This window comes from Trifolium pratense, linkage group LG3, assembly GCF_020283565.1.
Source record: "Trifolium pratense cultivar HEN17-A07 linkage group LG3, ARS_RC_1.1, whole genome shotgun sequence".
Taxonomy (NCBI): domain Eukaryota; kingdom Viridiplantae; phylum Streptophyta; class Magnoliopsida; order Fabales; family Fabaceae; genus Trifolium; species Trifolium pratense.
The window spans coordinates 45751298-45770295 of record NC_060061.1 but is presented as its reverse complement, the minus strand read 5'-3'; the positions used below and the strand labels follow the sequence as shown (position 1 = coordinate 45770295).

Here is an 18998-nt window from a genome sequence, read left to right as displayed (position 1 = left end):
TTGCAGCTCCTTTTCGATCACAGTTGTGAGAATCGAACCGTGATCCTCTCTACCAAGTTCAGACCAATCATCACTGAACCAACTAACTAAATTTCTAACTCTTATGTGTACATATAATGAATGTATCTACTCCCTGAGTTAAGTTTACAGGAATCTACATGTTTTTTTTTCCTCTTTTGGGTAAAAATTTATTTTGATTTTTCAATGTGTGAGTTGTATAATTCTAAAATGTATTAAGATTGCTAATACATCTCAATGTTGCTTTTATTTGTAATTTTGTGGATTACATTGACTAAAAAATATATTTAAAGATTAAAATGATTAATAAAGACTATATTTGAGATCAAAATATTTAACAAAAGATATATTACCTAACTAAATAGAGACTATTTGATAATGTATTTATAAATTAGATACACTCAAGGTCCGTTTGGTGTGCAGGATAGAGAGACAGGATATGATAAAATTATTTTATCCTACTTAAATCTCTTGTTTGGTGTACCATTAGAAAAAGATAAACTAAACATCCTATCCGATTGACTATTTGTTATTTTAATCTTTAGGGCCCGTTTGGTGCGCAGGATAGCATAGTGACAGGATAGGATATAAAACAGGATAAGGATAGGATAGGATAACAACAGGATAACAGTTATACTCAGTTATCATATCATGTGTTTGGTGCACACAGGATAACAAACATGATAACTATTATATTTTGTTTTTAATAGCTCATAATAATATGATAAAGATATATAACATATTTAAATGACAAAATTACTCTTGTAAAATAATTGTTATTTTTTTAAAATTATTTTGTAATACTTTGAATTTTTTAAATAAAAAATATAAATAAGTAATCAAATAACTTTATATAATTTCAAATAAAAATCATGAGAAAATAATCAAGTTTAATTTTTTATATGAATCATGATCAAATAAATAAATCAATAATATATACATTTTAGATAGGCCAAATAAATTTTGTCAAAAAAAAAAGATAGGCCAAATAAATATATGATATATCTCATACGTAAATAATAAAACTACTATTGCAAAAGAATTATATTTAATTTTTTATAAAATTTAAATTAATATCTCTATTTGTCAATTTTTTAATAATCATTTCAAAATATTGTAATTTTAGTAAAATTTTGATTTTTTAGAATATATAAATTACAAAATTACCTTGTGAGAAAATCACATATATATTTAAAAATTTATTATTTTATTATATGTGTTTTAAAATATATTTTATAAAATAAATCAGTAATTTTTTTCTTATCCTATCCTGCTGGTAACCCAGCTCAAATTCAGGATAAGAATTATAACTAGAGAGACAGGATAGGATAAGCTTCAGGATTCACTTATCATATCCTGTTGTATCATCAAACACTGGATTGCGGCAGGATATGATACAATTATCCTATCCTGTCTCTTATGCTGTGCACCAAACGGGCCCTTAGTTTTAATTGGGTAACCAACCTGATAAAAAAAACGCTTTATTTTTCCACAAGTACCTTCTTCGACTCTCACAGTCGGCATTTTTTGTTTTTTGTGTTTTGCCATTTTTTCAATTTTCGTTTCGTCCCCTTTTATTTAACAATCAATCATTAAACATTTAAACTAATATCTGCTTCATGAAGTACGTAACACTAGTTGACTCTATCTTATGTAACTACTGGGAATAACTAGTGGTTTTTTTTATGATTAAAAAAAAAACTAATGCTTCTGATCCTTTTTATGTTGATGCAGCTCTTACTTATTTGTGCTTCTAATCCTTTTTAGTCGATTTTTTTTTCTATTATTATTTTTGTGGTTATATAACTTTTTTTTATAATGGTCAAATAACTTTTTTATCTTTATAAAAATATTCAGCAAATTTTTTTATTTTATCACAACTTTTAATATTGTTTTTACATTCATCATGTCAATACGAAAATGTCTACAAAGCACATAAAATAATAAAATAGTCATATCGTCAATTTTATCATGTGTGCATCAAACACCTGATAGGATAAGTATTTATCCTGTCACTATCATATCATATTCTTATCCGGTTCATTATCTTATCATACATCTATCCTATCCGGCGCACCAAACGGGCCGTCAAGTTCTGTGAGTTTAACTCAGTTGGAAGGGACATTGTATTATATATGCAAGGAGCCGGGGTTCGAACCCCAATCATCCCACTCATGTACCTTTTGGGTGAAATTTCTACCCATTAAACTACTTAACTCAAGAAAAAAAAAAATTACTATAATACAGTGTCGAATACATTCCATGACTCAAATAGTTGTATACCCTTTTGTATTAAAATTTTTATTTTAATTATAAAAATGACACTAATTTTTACTTTGTTTATTACTTTTAAGAATTTCTAGATGGAATAATGAAAACAAATAAATCTTCTTTTAGAAAAACACTTTAAAATTTTAATAAACTGAAAATAAAGTGATGATATTCTATATATAAAAAAGAAAATAATGTTTTTAAATTCAAAAATACCCTTGCATTAAGACACTAATACATGTCCAATAAATTGCCCGGAATATTCATGTAAAAAAAATTGTTTAAAAAACTTCTCTTACACTATGTTTGGATAATCAAAGGAATAGGAAAAAGTGCTCTTAGCCTCTTACACAATTTTCGTAAGATAAAAAAAAAAAAATTGCTTAAAAAATAACACATTAACACATAACATAGTGTAAGAGCACTTTTTTCCTATGATACTTTCAGAGGTCATAATTCAAAATATGTTTATCATACCAATATCTAAAACCTAACACCCAAGCTGATATCATCCATCCATGAGTGCTCATTGACAAAGAAGAAGAAGGCTGGATGGTGCCTCTGGCAGTCTCTCAACCTAAGGAGGAGTTATGACAGTTGTGGGTGAGAGATGCATGGGGTGTTCAACATGTATGGGACTGTGGAAGCGCGGAGGGAGAAAACAAGAGGCTCATAGGGAAGATGGTAAAGAGAGCTTCTTCTTTTCTTTCTTTTTTTGACAAAATGGTAAAGAGAGCTTTAGTCACTATGAAAACCTAACATTTTGTTTCTTCACTATTTGGCATTATGGTTAAGGAGGTATGCAGTATGCACAATCCTTCAGAGTATAAATGAGACCCTTTTAGTATTAATTCCCAAAATTTATGCTATGGTTGAGACCACATCAACGTAATTTTACTCGAGGGATGTTTTCTAATAGGAGTTGAGTTATCTTACCTCCCTTGAATAAAATTACGTTGATGTGTCCTCAACCTAAAAATTCAATTCATAAAACTCATTCCATCTAGGAATTTAGAGGTTTAACTTGTTTCCCAAGCATAGTACGTAGGGCTCACTTGTGTACCAATTTTCGAAACTCCATTTTAAGTTTTAGTTAAAACTATTTTATTTCTTTTTGCAGGTAACATCTGATTCTGAATTATGATTTATAAATATCATCAAGTCAGGTAGCAAAAAAAAGCAATTGCTTTACCAACGGATTATTAAGAATAATCACAGTGCAAATTGGTCTGCAAATAAATAATTTGAAGATAAACAATATTCAAACATTAGTTACAATTGTTTGGTTTCTTTTTGCAGATGATCACTGTACTATGATGGAGCATGCTGCAACTATATACCTTAGTATTTGCATTTCCCTCCCTCTCTCTCCAAGTAGCTTGACAAGCATCCTATAAGAAAACAAGAAGTTGGAAGATTTTCAATATGGTTTGTTCTTAGTACAGAGACCAACTATGAAAGTGAATTCCATTACATCACTAATAAAAGTATAAAACACAATACCGTTCAGGATGTGCCTTAAAACATGTCTGCTTTAGACAGAGAAGGAGAGAAAAGGCAACTTCCTGCTATCATTGCTTTTTTGCATACTCTCTTGGTCCAAATATTGTTGACCCAATTCTAACATTTGTACTACCTGATTCAATCTGAAAAGGCAAGAATATTTGTTAGTAACTAGTTTCACACTAAAAAATGAATAATTATTGCATCATCAAAGTAAAACTCCAAGAAGTATATAGATCAAACAGCACCATGATGTTCTGTCATGAATCATATCTAAAGGTTTCCTTGGTTTTAATAGCTTTTGTCTAAAGTTTTCCTTAGTCTTTATTAGGTCTATAATAGACTTAACTTTTCCTTACAAAACCGAATGGTAAAGTGAGAGGTGTCACTCATTATAAACTTTTTTAGATGTTGTCTCTTTCTAATGTGAGACTTGATTTTTTTTTTCAATACACCCCTCACACCTAACACTAATAAGTTTGGTGCGTGGCCCAAATCAATAAGCTCTGTTTCCATATTGGGCATAACTTTTCCTTAAAAAAACTGGCTTATAAGGTGAAATAGCGATTATAGCGGCCCTATAGCTAGAGAAATTTTAACAAGATAATCCAAGATGCAATCACGTAATGCATCTATCAAGATTAATAGATTGCTGCCCAATAGATTGCATACCGCTAACTCAAAATCACCGGACATGCCCATTGACAGTTCACATTGCTCCTCGTCCATCTCAAGTGCCTTGCAAACTTCACTCCTGCAATTTGATAGTGTCTACATTTTCACCAAAGAACTAACATTAGCAAATAGACATTAGAGTTTAGCAAAAAGCTGTGCCACGAAACCAACCAAAATACAGATTAAATTCAAATTAAACAATAAGAAAACAAGAAATGATATATAATTCTGAAAGGGAAAAGTTCTGACAAACAAGAAACAGGACGTTTCAAAGGGTTCTCTGCATGCTTTTAGAATATAGCTATCACCTGAAAATTCTGCGGAGTTGAGGTATAATCAGGCATTCCTATAGTCATTAAGCCAGAGAATTCTAAGTTTGGGCAGCTCAACTTCACATGTTTTGCAAGATCAACACAACTGGAAGGATCAACACCAGATTTGGCTGCAAATATAAAAATCATTAACAAGTTTATCTATTTAGATATGTAAAGACTAAAAGCATCATATTCTGACAAAAAATGCACTCAAAAATATTTGAAAGTTGAAAAGATGCCAACATGTAATTAAAGTGTGCAACATATCGAGGAACAAAACAATATGAATGAGCTGTAGTGCTCCAATCTAATAGGTGTTGAACTATCATTGATTAAGCAACAATACCAGGTGTTTGAGGTTCTAACCCTATAGGCTAACATAATCGCTAATTTACGAATATTTGTCTATCATACAATTAAAAAGAAATAACAATTTCCTGATACTATTTGAAGACAAGTCCACAAAATTATAGTGATGCAGAAACATACAAGTCACAACATACACCATTAGGATTAAAAATACCCAGAGGATGTAGGAAAACCTCATAACCAAAATATATATCAAGGACTTTGAGTAACTCATCGTTTTGAGCTGAACTTACATTCTTCTCCACTGGTATTTACTTGCACCAAAACCCTCAAACGATTTCTTCCCAGGGTTGAAACCATACGGTCGAGATTATTTGCCACCTGCCAGTTACGAAGGTACAATTACACTTTAAAAGTTTTTCGGTGATATGGCAAGTGGTTTTAGTTAGAAAATCAGCTTAATCAAAATCATTGTTTGGAATTCCAACTAGTTATCTAAAAAGAATAGCCTGAATAGGCCATATGTACAGAAAATACTAAATTCTAAATTGTAAATGATATTGATAATTGAGCACAGCATGAGGATCATTTTATCTAGATTTCTTCAAATGAAAGCATAAAATACAAAAGAAAATAATAAAATCATATCTCCAAGAACTACTAGTAATATCAGTTATAAATTTCTACCTTCTGATTGTCCACACCCTCAACCATGGCCAAATTTGGAACTGCACCTGCATAATAAAGCATGCAAGGCTAATGCTAACCTAATTGAAGGATGCTATGGAAAAGGAACAACCAAACAGCCTCAACCAAGATAATACAAGTACAACAATCATTTCAACAAGTTCAGAGCCAAACAAAAGTCATGTACGAAACAGCTCAGATATGAAATTTGAACAGGCACCACTGTTCAAACACCTTTATATATATGAAGGGTGTTATCAATCATAAAAGCATGAAACAGTGGTCAAAGCTCAAACCTTTGCACTCTGCCCAATAAGTAGCTTATTCTAAGTTATTTTTGGGAGCAAAATAAAGCACTTATTCATGAAATATTCTAGGAAGTTTATTGAAAGAAGCTGAAATCACATTTTGGGTGTGCCATTATTTTTATAACTATATCAAAAAAAGAACCACTAATGAGTAATGACTAATGAGTGTTTATGTCATGAAATAAACTCTTAATCGCTCCAAATATACTCGTGAAACCTATCTTCATCATTCATGTAAGATTGAATAGTCAAAGTTAGTTCCTCTCATGCTCCCAGCATTTGTGTACATATATGATAACAATACTAAACTCAAAGTGTTCAAATACCACATTTTTATTGAACATCCTAGTAAAACCAAAAAAAAAAAAAATCATTCTACATTAATCAAATGAAGAAGAAACAAATTTTGAAACAAAAAACATAAATGAATGAAAAAATAAATAAAAATGCATACTCATAAGTGTTTTGACTTTATTGCTTTGCAAATGCCCAATGAAGTGCCATTGAATGTCTTGTGGAAGCTGCAGGCACACCCCAAAACTAAATTATTCAAATTTTACAGCCAAATTATTGGTTTTAACTATCGCATATTAAATGAAAATGTAAGAGAACAAAAAAAAAACAGGAATGAAGTGAATTCCAAAGTTGGTGATTGAAATTATAGGTGTTGGTGAATTCATCCAATTGACAAAATCATCTTCGAATTGTAAATTGTTGGTCATTTTAGTCCTATCACATTACCTTCCGTTAGCAAAATTTTCGAACTAATTTATTAAGTTATATACTTAAGGCCCAATTCCATCCCAGACAAAAATAAAACTCAAATTAGTCCATGACATTTTCATATTGAGGACAAATTAGTCCCTCATTCGTTATAATAGAGGGACTAATTTATCCCCAATATAAAAATGGCAGCGACTAATTCGAGTTTCATTTTGGTTCCGAAAAATTAGTTATAAATATCACATTAGAGTTCATATCTATTGGTTAAAATTCAAAAATACATGCAAGTTATGTAACTAAGATAACAAATAATTTACATTTTAGAGAGGTTTATGACAATATCTTAATTTCATACATTAATATGAAAACTCATAAAATCAATTAAAATGTTAAGTTAAAAAATAAAAATTTCAGAACCTGAGGAGCTTTCTCAACGATTTCTTGGACGTAATTTTCGCCGAAAACACGGTGACCTGCGTCATAGAGTTGGCGAATCATGGAAATGGGTTTTGTTTTGGATACTGCCACAACCCGAACTCGATCGGGTTTGGTACCGGATCTTTCTGCTGCTTGTTGGACACGGAGCATAACTGACCGGAAAGCTGCGACGGCGCCAGCCTCCACCACCATCGGAGATGTCATGGGTTTGTTGGATTATTGGAAGAAGTGAAGACAAGTGGAGTTCGTATGGTGGTGTGTTTGTGTTGAGGTGGTTAAACAACCAACACAGAACAAACTGCAGAAGAATAAAAAATAAAAAAATAAAAAACTAGAAAAAGAATGATTTTTTATTTTTGGTGCAAAAAAATATTCAAATTTTTATTTTTAATTACTTTAAACTTTTTTTTTTAATATTGGCCCTTTTAAATTTTCAGTTTTAAACTTTTAATTTTAGTGTCAATTTTTCTACAAAAGTTTAGGTAAGATATTTCAACAAGTTTAGTGTCAATTTGATGTGAGTTTCTATAAATTTAAAACATTTTCGACCAAAACAAACTCAACAAATACAAAAAATAAACAGATAATAACAAGTAAAGATTGACACATAATTTTTATATTGGTACACCGTTAACTAGGTTACTCCAACTCATTTGTCTGAGTGGGTTTGCCTTATCACAAGGACTTAATCCACTATAATCAGACTGATTACAACTTTCCTGAACTATTGTCAATGACTTCTCGATGCAGCCGGCTAAACCTAGTCTCTCAAGAATATCACAATTGTTGATTTACAAGTGTTTGTGTTTACTACTTCTCAATAAGTATTACACATGATGAATTACACACTTAAAAAAATATAAACAATTTACAACACAGAGTGTTTACAAAGATTTACAAGAGAGTTGAAGTAGTAGTTTTTTGTAGGAATGTGCAAGACTATATTAGATAGGAACTAAATATAGGTCCCCATATCCCTAAATATAACACTCTCTTGAAATTTTTCTTTGTTCCTTTTTATAAGACCCATTGTAAATTTCTAAGAAAAAATATAGATCCGCATAGAGATTATAAAAAAGAAGTAGACACGTGTATTATTATGAGTAAAAATATAAGTTCGCTTATAAATTATAAAAAAAAACATATTAATATATGAGTAGAAATATAGATCTCGTAGAAATTATTATCTATTTGGTCCCTAAATATAAGAATAATCATAGTCAATTTAACCAAAAATATAAGAAATTATTATCTATTTGGTCCCTAAATATAAGTCCTCGTAGAAATTATTATCTATTTGGCCCCCAATTTAACAAAAAGCCTCAAGGTTTAACCAAGTCAATTTATAACCCCTAAACAAGCTAAACGGTTGGATCGTCACAAGTTGAAATCATAATCGAAACCATGCTTACGAGTCTTCGGCCACCACCAAGAAGCAATTTTCACTTTCTCTACCAATACTTCCACTAATAATGCTTTGTGGGCAAACAACCTATTATTTATTTATTTCCAAAGATACCAGAAACAAGCTAACCATAACACTTAAAACCCAATCGATCTGTGTCTCATTACTAACGGGAAAAATATTACAAAATTGTGATGCATAATCAGGCATATCATTCGATAAAGGGCCAAAAGTATTATTATGCGTAGTTGCTTGACACATGGAGCTATATGGTGCAAGCAAGCTATATATGAACATTTTATTTTATATATGTATCTTGATTTAATAGATTAGATTTAAATTATGTTGTTATTATTATTATTATTATTATTATTATTATTATTATTATTATTATTATTATTATTATTATTATTATTATTATTATTATTATTATTATTATTATTATTATTATTATTATTATTATTATTATTATTCAACACATTTCATTTTTTTTAGTTATCATGATATAGGTACGAAGTTTTCACGTCGTTAGCGATAACTAATATCCATCAGAAAACATGTGGGACACACAAGGTAGGTAGGTACTCCTCTTCCAATCGAATTTTCTCAATACGTATGAGTCAGGAATCGAACTACTGACCACATACTTAATAGAACCAAGCTAATTCATAGTTGGTAACACATTTCATTTTCTGTCATATCAATGCATTGAAACACAAATTCAAGAATGATTAACATTATCCTTATCATACCGTCAAAAAACATTATCCTTATCATAACCTTTTTTATACATAAAGCCAAGAATGGAAAACTAAATCCACAACCATAAATTCACAAACATACAGTACTAAAATGGATTCTAGTAGTACTCTTCCTCCTCATACCCAACAAAAGCCACATGCTATATTTGTACCATTTCCAGCACAAGGTCATATCAACCCTTTCATGCAACTAGCTAAACTTTTCCATTGCAATGGTTTCCACATAACTTTTGTCAACACTGAATTCAACCACAAACGTTTCATAAAATCACTTGGAGCAGAGTTTGTAAAGGGTCTTTCAGATTTTCAATTTGAGACTATACCCGATGGCTTGCCATTATGTGATAAAGATGCAACACAAGATGTTCCATTGTTGTGTGACTCAATTAGAAAAAATTGTTATGGTCCTTTTAAAGAGGTTGTGAATAAGCTCAATAGTAGTTTATTACCAGTTACTTGCATAATTGCTGATGGTGCTTGTGGCCAGGGCCGGTCCCGACAATTTGGAGGCCCGGCTCCAAATATTAAGAATAGAAGCCTTAATAAAAAAAATGCAAAAAATTTAGAAAGAATAATTTTTATTTAAATTGTAAATAACATTAATGACATAAAAAATTGTCATCCTTATAACTAACGTACAAAATATTCATATTTTAATTAATTACAACAAAATATATTTTAACTACGTAAGCGCAACACTTAACTTCTATAGTAGTTTTTGAAGTAAATTCATCAAAACAAATCTTCATATTGTATTTTTTTTGTTCACTTTATGTTTTTTCCGGAAGCTTAGCCATTTTAGTTGGGCCTTTGAAATTATTTTTTAACAAAGACAGGTTAAAAAAAATATTGAGTTCTTATTTTATTTTTGTGAATAATTTTTTTTCATAATTTTGCAGAGATCTACTATCATATAAATTTTTGTTGAGGCCCCGATAAAACTGAGGCCCGGCTACGTAGCACACCCTGCACATGCTAGTAGCCGGCACTGCTTGTGGGTTTGCTGGAAGAGTTGGTAAAGATTTGGGTATTAAGGAGTTGCAGTTTTGGACTGCTTCAGGTTGTGGTTTTGTGGGATATTTGCAATTTGATGAACTTGTCAAAAAAGGCATTCTTCCATTCAAAGGTATTATTAATTACTCACTTGTCTAATATGTACCTCTTGAAAATTTAAATACTCTATCAATAGTTAGTTGATTAAGTAGTTAGTTGGTTCAGTGGTGATTAACGCTGATTTTTCGGTTTGATTCCTACAACTACGATTGATAGGGGCTGGAACCACACTTGATGTCATAACTGACCCCCAAACCAAATACCGGTGGTGAAAAAAAAAAAAAAAAATTTAGATACTCTCGAGTTTCGTATATAAGCAAAAATGAACTTTTTAAATTAATAAGCAAAATGACGCTGAAATAATTTTTTGGCGGACTTTACTTTCGTTCTAGATAAAATAATGATGTTATTACTAGTAGTATTGAGAATAATTTTTTAAAGGGTTATAAATAAGTAAATGATTCCTATAGTTTTTCAGAATTTTGTTTTTAGTCCCTAAAGAACTTTTTCACACTTTTTGGTTCTTGAAATATTTTTTGTCATGATTTTTGTTCCCTACTTATCATTCAAATCGTGCATATCATTTGAAATTTTAAATTTTTTTATGCGGTCATGTTTAGTTCATTGTATGAATCTCTCTTGCAAAAGTTTAAATTTTTTTAACAAAAGATGAATTAAATATGAATTTTTTTCACATAAAAATTCATAAATAATTCATCTTATGTTAAACAAGTCTAAATTTTTATCGGAGATGTTCTTATAATATTATAAATATGAATCCAGAAAATCATTCAAAAATATGAAAATATACAAGAGTACTTTGATTAAAAGTAACGACCAAAAGTTGTCATCGAAAATTTTTAGAGACTAAAAACAAAATTCTGGAATACTATAGAAACTATTTAGTTGTTTAATCTATTTTTTTTAAATTCATCCACACGGCTATCGTTCTAGATGTTATTTTTATGTTTATATTGTGAAACTTAAGTACTTATTTTACTTTCATCAAATTTTTAGATGAAAGTTTTATGGTCGATGACACTTTGGATAAAAGTTTAAATTGGATCTCCGGGATAAAAGACATTAGACTAAAAGATCTTCCAAGCTTCATAAGAGTCACAAATCTAAATGATATTATGTTTGATTTTATGGGTTCTGAGACACAAAATTGTATAAAATCATCAACAATCATTATAAACACATTTGAAACATTGGAAGATGAAGCCCTTGATGCCCTCAGAGCCAAAAACCCAAACATATATAGCATTGGACCACTTCATATGATTGGTAGGCATTTTCCTAAGCAAGAAAATGGTTTTAAAGCATGCAATTCAAGTTTATGGAAAAATGACCCAATTTGTATAAAATGGTTGAATAAATGGAAACCTTGCTCAGTACTATATATTAATTATGGATGTATTACTGTTATGACGGATTATCACTTGAAAGAATTTGCTTGGGGAATAGCAAATAGCAAGTTACAATTTTTATGGATTATAAGACCAGATGTTGTAATTGGGGAAGAAACTTTACATTTACCACAAGACTTTTTAGATGAGGTAAAGGATAGAGGATATATAACTAGTTGGTGCTCTCAAGAGCAAGTGCTTGATCATCCATCAGTTGGGGGATTTCTAACTCATTGTGGTTGGAATTCTACAATTGAAGCAATTTCTTCGGGCGTGCCGACTATTTGTTGGCCTTTCTTTTCTGAGCAACAAACAAATTGTAGGTATTTATGTAATACTTGGAAAATAGGGATGGAAATTAACCATGATGTGAAAAGGGATGAGATAACAAAACTTGTGATGGAAATGATGGAAGGAGAAAAAGGAAAAGAAATGAGACAAACGTGTTTGGAGTTGAAGAAGAAAGCTATAGATGCTACTGATTTGGGAGGATCATCTTACAATAATTTTCATAAGTTAATGAAAGAGGTTCTTCATCACAATACTAGTCTTTGATCAGTCTTATTAGTATAATTGATCTAATATAAAACATATATTGTTTTATTACTTTAAATTAAAATATTTCTTATTTGAGCTTTGATCATTATCATATAGACTATTTTGAATTATCTTGCATTAGTGTAGGGAGTGCCTAATTTTTCTTCATAATGTTACATGTATTCATAAAGAGGGAAAAAAAGTTCATGCATGTATTGACAACGACAATGTAATTAAACCAGACTCAAGTGGTAAGGACTCTTCTTAGAACGAATCGTTTCAATTAAAATTGCCACTTGGTACACATTTGACTGATGCATGTGCTTTTAATCACCGACGATTCCACGACTTAAGTAGCAGACGGTAGTGGTAAAATTTCTCAAAAATTTCTCATTTTACAACAACGTCCGCTACTTAAGTAGCGAAAGGGTAAAATGGGAAACACGTAGGACGCTCGAGTAAACGGTAGGGTGGCAAAAATAAATCTCTAAATAATATAGCTGATACAGAAAAATCTGAGTTTCAATCAACACCACATTTCAATTATTATCATATCCTATCCAAAATTTCAACACCTAACATGCACCACATTTTTCATTTTCTGTCATACATATCAACACATTCAAAAACAAATTAAAGAATGGTTAACATTATCCTCCTTATCGTTACTTTTATATATATATAAACACAATGCAAAACTAAATCCACAATCATCAATTCACCAACATATAGTAACTAAAATGGATCATACCCAACAAAAGCCACATGCTATATTTGTACCATTTCCAGTACAAGGTCATATCAACCCTTTCATGCAAGTAGCCAAACTCTTCCATTGCAATGGTTTCCACATAACCTTTATCAACACTGAATTCAACCACAAGATAGTAACCCTTTCATGCATGTATTGACAACGACAATGTAATAAACCAAACTCAAGTGGTAATGAACGACTCTTCTTAGGACGAATCGTTTGAGAGAATCGGAGTTAGATTCCCGATGAAAACAATTCTAAGCAAGTTTTATTTACCTCACGATCGAACTATGGATTACCAGGATCTCTTTCTCTTAAGAACCGAAGAGTTAACGCCAAAAAAAAAATGGACGATGTAATGTTTCATTATCTCTTATATATTATGTGTAAGTTTAGAGGGGTGAATTTGGTTTTAAGACTTTTTCCGGTTATTTTAGAGATGTTGTGGTTCTTTTTATTTTTCTCGAAATTCTATGATGAATGTATGAAAGTTATGCAGAAAAATAAAGAAAGGAGGGAAAGAAAGAGACACAAGAGATTTATACTGATTTCACTTCTAACCTAAGGGTACATCCGATCTCTTTCCTTCACATCCCGCGAAGGCTTCCACTATTAGAATTCTTGTTACAGGACTGCCTCACCCTAAGGCTTCACTAACAAAATCTCAATACAGCACAAGATAGGACCCACTATATTTAACAACAAGAATTTTCACCAAATCTTATGATGAAATTCTCATACAACACAAGATAACACCCTATTATCTTAAACAACAATTCTTTACAAAGCGTGCTTCATATGGACTCTTATATTTAACTTAGAAACTTATTTGTAATTAATTTTAAAATAATTTATGAGCATTCAAAGTTATATAATTATTAAAGTAATAAATCAAAAATAAAAATCATACTTACAATTAATTTAAATAATAAGTCTAAGTCTTGGTCTAGATCTTCATCTTATTTTTTCATCTTGAGCATCCATAAGCTTTATTCTTTTATGATGTGAGTTTATTATCATTAAAACCCAGCCAAGTTTAAGATGAGTTTGATCTAGTGGTGAGAGATTTTGGTAGTATATGCATATGATCTTAGGGTCATTAATCCTCATTAGCAACATATTGTAAACCAAAAAAGAAATAATTAAAGAAATGGTAGTTTTGTTAATATGGTTTTATTAAGGTAAGTTCTTATGAGAATGATGTTAAGATCACAAAAAATAACCAATCGTTAGTTGGTTTAGTGGTGACTAACACCGAACTTGATAGGGAGGATCACAGTTCGATCCCCCGCAACTGTGATCAAGAGGGGACTGAAACCACTTTATGCCAGAATTAATTCCCGAACCAGATTAAACTAGTGGTGAAAGCAAAAAAAAAAAAAATTACAAACATAAATAAAAAATAACAATTGTATTAAAAATATAAGAAAAATTCTATGGTATATTTGAAAATTTTCAATGTACCGCGCCGGTACATTAGATCATTAAATTAATAGGTAAATGAATATTTTTATGAAACAAATTATTTTTCTATCATTTAATATATTATAATAACTAAATACTATTTATTTAAACTGTAAAAAAAAAATTAAAATTTTATATATTTTTTAAACTTTATCACTCATAATAGTCAATATTGAATTTTTTATGAAAAATGTTAGTGTAATGCTTATACAACTTTGAAATTGTGTTTTTTGTTATAAAATTATTACCTTTAAAATACAATAATTGATAAATAATTTTTTATTCATAAAATAATCATTAATTTATTGACTTAATATACCGATATATTCGAATTTTCAAATACAAAATATTACGTTGCCAGTTTTTTATCTTCATTGGTCTGCAATTTGCTCTGAGTACGTAAAGGGTTTAGGAAGATTGTCATTGAATCAAAGTGATGTCCTAAATGATGAAGCTCTACCTCTCATTCTCGTTACTTACTAGTTACTAGTATTTCTCTGCAATTATGGAGTTCATTTGGAAAGACGTGGTACAATTGTATTGAAAGTCCAGACAAAGTTGGTTAGGTGGCGGGTCTTATTGAGCACAACAACAACAGTACAAATACAACTGTATATCGACGAAAAAGCTTCCGTTTGAGAAGGATAATGAATTGGATGACTCACACTTAAGAGAGAAATTGTAGTGACTAGTGTGAGGTGAGTTAAGTCTCACGTTACTTAGAAATATGAAGGTTGAACATTTTATAATTGAGAGATTCATAAACCTATAACACCTTAATATTTTGGAAAAATTAGTGTGGTGTCCACTCATTTATATAATTATTCTTAAATTCAATGTAATTCATCTCCTCTTGACCCAAGTGAGACAAAAAATGTCTGACTTTGAATCAACACCACATTTCAATAATTGTCATATCCTATCTAAAATATAACACGGAACACCACATTTCATTTTCTGTCACATCAACACATTCAAAAACAAATTCAAAATGATTAACATGATCCTTATCATTACTTTTTTTAAAAAAAAATATATAAACACAAGAATGAAAAACTAAATCCACAATCATCAATTCACAAACATATAATAACTAAAATGGATCATACCCAACAAAAGCCACATGCTATATTTGTACCATTTCCAGCACAAGGTCATATCAACCCTTTCATGCAACTAGCCAAACTTTTCCATTGCAACGGTTTCCATATAACCTTTATCAACACTGAATTCAACCACAAACGTTTCATAAAATCACTTGGAGAAGAATTTGTAAAGGGTCTTCCAGATTTTCAATTTGAGACTATACCTGATGGTTTGCCACCATGTGATAAGGATGCAACACAAGATGTTCCATTGTTATGTGACTCAACTAGAAAAAATTGTTATGGTCCTTTTAAAGAGGTTGTGAATAAGCTTAATAGTAGTTTATTACCAGTTACTTGCATAATTGCTGATGGTGCTTGTGGCTTTGCTGGAAGAGTTGCTAAGGATTTGGGTATTAAGGAGTTACAATTTTGGACTGCTTCAGCATGTGGCTTTGTGGGACATTTGCAATATGATGAACTTGTCAAAAGAGGCATTCTTCCATTCAAAGGTATTATTAAGATAAGTTCTTATCTCAACAAAAATACTGTCATTGGCCTCTCCTTATGTGGTTTATATTAAGATCCATCTCCTTAATTAATAGCAATTTGAATTAATGAACCCTAAATGAACATAATTTCTTTTAAAAAAAAATTGAAAATGTTCTTGTTAAGACATCTCACATCAGATGTGAGTTGGTCTGGACAAGTGTTTATAAATAAGAGACAATCTTCATCTTAAAAGCTAATTTTGTAAGATTGAATTAGGTCCAACTCCCAATTTCTAATTTGATATCAAAGCCTCCATATAAGTGAGACATAAATCTTCGTTTTATAAGCCGATTTTATAGAATTGAGTTAGGTCCCAACATCCATTTTCCAAGAGTTTTCATAAAGCAAAGGATTTAATTTATATACATTAAAAACTAAAATTATTTTATATATGCATTTAATTAAATAAGTGGCACTATGATGTAACTATTTTTTAGTACAACTCTATATATGTGGCACTATGATATGTGATTTCATTAATGTATAGAAAATAATGTTAATGTTTTATTACATAGTCTCAAGACCAGATTGGATTTGCACACAGTAACACATTATTTTTGTTCTAAACCGCCTGATTTAATTTTTACGGTCTAGATCAATTTGATTAGAAAAATACAGTTTTTAATCTAAGCCATACGATCTAAATTTAATGGACGACATTAAAAATTGTTTTAAACAGCGTGTTTTTTTAAGACTAATATTATGAGAATAGCTCCTAATATTATACTGTTATTAATCATGTATTCTGCTTAGAGTTGGTCAAATATTAAATGTACATTTCCTTTTATATGTAAAAACAAGCACAATTTTGTCTTGTTAATAATTTGGACCACTTTTATTGTAAAAAAGAATATAATAATTTGGACCACTACATTCATCTCCAAATATATAAGCATAATTTTTTGTCTATATTGTGAAACTTAAGTATATATCTTACTTTCTTCAATTTTTTAGATGAAAATTTTATTGTTGATGGAACATTGGATACAAGTTTAGAATGGATCTCCGGATTAAAAGATATCAGACTAAAAGACCTTCCAAGTTTCATGAGAGTAACCGATCTAAATGATATTATGTTTGATTTCTTGGGGTCTGAGGCACAAAATTGTATAAAATCATCAGCGGTCATCATTAACACATTTGAAGAATTGGAAGATGAAGCCCTTGATGCCCTTAGAGCTAAAAACCCAAACATATATAGCATTGGACCACTTCACATGATTGGTAGGCATTTTCCTAAGATAGAAAATGGTTTCAACGTAAGTGGTTCAAGCTTATGGAAAAGTGATCCAGAATGTATAAAATGGTTAAATAAATGGAAACCTGACTCAGTCTTATATATTAATTATGGAAGTATTACTGTTATGACAGATTATCATTTGAAAGAATTTGCTTGGGGAATAGCAAATAGCAAGTTACAATTTTTATGGATTGTAAGACCAGATGTTGTAATTGGCGAAAAAACTTTACATTTACCACAAGACTTTTTAGATGAGGTTAAGGATAGAGGATATATAACTAGTTGGTGCTTTCAAGAGCAAGTGCTTGCTCATCCATCAATTGGGGGATTCTTAACGCATTGTGGTTGGAATTCTACAATTGAAGCAATTTCTTCGGGCGTGCCGACTATTTGTTGGCCTTTCTTTGCAGAGCAACAAACAAATTGTAGGTATTTATGTAATACTTGGAAAATAGGGATGGAAATTAACCATGATGTGAAAAGGGATGAGATAACAAAACTTGTGATGGAAATGATGGAAGGAGAAAAAGGAAAAGAAATGAGACAAACGTGTTTGGAGTTGAAGAAGAAAGCTATAGATGCTACTGATTTGGGAGGATCATCTTACGATAATTTTCATAAGTTAATCAAGGAGGTTCTTCATCAGAATACTAGTCTTTGATCAGTCTTATTAGTATAATTGATCTCATATAAAACATATATTGTTTTATTACTTTAAATTAAAATATTTCTTATTGGAGCTTTGATCATTATCATATATAGACTATTTTGAATTATCTTGCATTAGTGTAGGGAGTGCCTAATTTTTCTTGATAATGTTACATGTATTCATAAAGAGGGAAAAAAAGGTTCATGTATCGATAACGACAATGTAATTAAACCAGACTCAAGTGGTAATGAACGACTCTACATAGGACTAATCGTTTGAGAGAATCGGAGTTAGATTCTCGATGAAAACAATTCTTAAGCAAGTTTTACTTACCTTGTGATCGAACTATGGATTACCAGAATCCCTTTCTCTTAAGAACCGAAGAGTTAACGCCAAAAAAAAGGACGATGTAGTTAATGTTTCATTTATCTCTTATATATTATGTGTAAGTTTAGAGGGGTGAATTAGGTTTTAAGACTTTTTCCGGTTATTTTAGAGATGTTGTGGTTCTTTTTATTTTTCTCGAAATTCTATGATGAATGTATGAAAGTTATGCAGAAAAATAAAGAAAGGAGGGAAAGAAAAAGACACAAGAGATTTATACTGATTTCACTTCTAATCTAAGGGTACATCCGGTCTCTTTCCTTCACATCCCGCGAAGGCTTCCACTATTAGAATTCTTGTTACAGGACTGCCTCACCCTAAGGCTTCACTAACAAAATCTCAATACAACACAAGATAGGATCTCACTATATTTAACAACAAGAATTTTCACCAAATCTTATGATGAAATTCTCATACAACACAAGATAGCACCCTATTATCTTAAACAACAATTCTTTA

At 30.5% G+C, this 18998-nt stretch overlaps 3 protein-coding genes across 3 annotated transcripts; 2 read left to right on the top strand and 1 right to left on the bottom strand.

Moving 5' to 3' along the window:
• Nucleotides 1–3456: 3456 nt before the first annotated feature.
• On the bottom strand, nucleotides 3457–7541 carry LOC123917313 (pyridoxal phosphate homeostasis protein-like). The gene is made up of 8 exons (XM_045969003.1): nucleotides 7226–7541; nucleotides 6540–6606; nucleotides 5778–5824; nucleotides 5384–5471; nucleotides 4776–4909; nucleotides 4465–4563; nucleotides 3793–3935; nucleotides 3457–3680 (listed from the first exon to the last, which is right to left on the bottom strand). The coding sequence occupies exons 1-7, from the start codon at nucleotides 7448–7450 to the stop codon at nucleotides 3861–3863; spliced, it is 735 nt and encodes a 244-aa protein (XP_045824959.1). The 5' UTR covers nucleotides 7451–7541; the 3' UTR covers nucleotides 3457–3680; nucleotides 3793–3860.
• A 1826-nt stretch (nucleotides 7542–9367) lies between these two features.
• Nucleotides 9368–12619, top strand: LOC123916159 (linamarin synthase 1-like). Its single transcript, XM_045967539.1, has 3 exons — nucleotides 9368–9891; nucleotides 10392–10538; nucleotides 11483–12619. Exons 1-3 carry the CDS (start codon nucleotides 9504–9506, stop codon nucleotides 12427–12429), a joined length of 1482 nt encoding a protein of 493 aa, XP_045823495.1. The 5' UTR covers nucleotides 9368–9503; the 3' UTR covers nucleotides 12430–12619.
• A 3052-nt stretch (nucleotides 12620–15671) lies between these two features.
• Nucleotides 15672–18263, top strand: LOC123919034 (linamarin synthase 1-like). Its single transcript, XM_045971256.1, has 2 exons — nucleotides 15672–16226; nucleotides 17221–18263. The coding sequence occupies exons 1-2, from the start codon at nucleotides 15728–15730 to the stop codon at nucleotides 18165–18167; spliced, it is 1446 nt and encodes a 481-aa protein (XP_045827212.1). The 5' UTR covers nucleotides 15672–15727; the 3' UTR covers nucleotides 18168–18263.
• The last annotated feature ends 735 nt before the right edge of the window (nucleotides 18264–18998 follow it).

Bases quoted from the DNA above. Each gene is read 5' to 3' on its own strand.
- LOC123917313 (XM_045969003.1), bottom strand. From the start codon at position 7,450: ATGACATCTCCGATGGTGGTGGAGGCTGGCGCCGTCGCAGCTTTCCGG. The intron at 4,910-5,383 runs GTAAGTTCAGCT...TTATATTTGCAG, and splicing joins AAATACCAGTGGAGAAGAAT to CCAAATCTGGTGTTGATCCT. The intron at 3,936-4,464 runs GTATGCAATCTA...TTGCCTTTTCAG, and splicing joins CCGGTGATTTTGAGTTAGCG to ATTGAATCAGGTAGTACAAA.
- LOC123916159 (XM_045967539.1), top strand. From the start codon at position 9,504: ATGGATTCTAGTAGTACTCTTCCTCCTCATACCCAACAAAAGCCACAT. The intron at 9,892-10,391 runs GTGGCCAGGGCC...TGCACATGCTAG, and splicing joins CATAATTGCTGATGGTGCTT to TAGCCGGCACTGCTTGTGGG. The intron at 10,539-11,482 runs GTATTATTAATT...TCAAATTTTTAG, and splicing joins AGGCATTCTTCCATTCAAAG to ATGAAAGTTTTATGGTCGAT.
- LOC123919034 (XM_045971256.1), top strand. From the start codon at position 15,728: ATGGATCATACCCAACAAAAGCCACATGCTATATTTGTACCATTTCCA. The intron at 16,227-17,220 runs GTATTATTAAGA...TCAATTTTTTAG, and splicing joins AGGCATTCTTCCATTCAAAG to ATGAAAATTTTATTGTTGAT.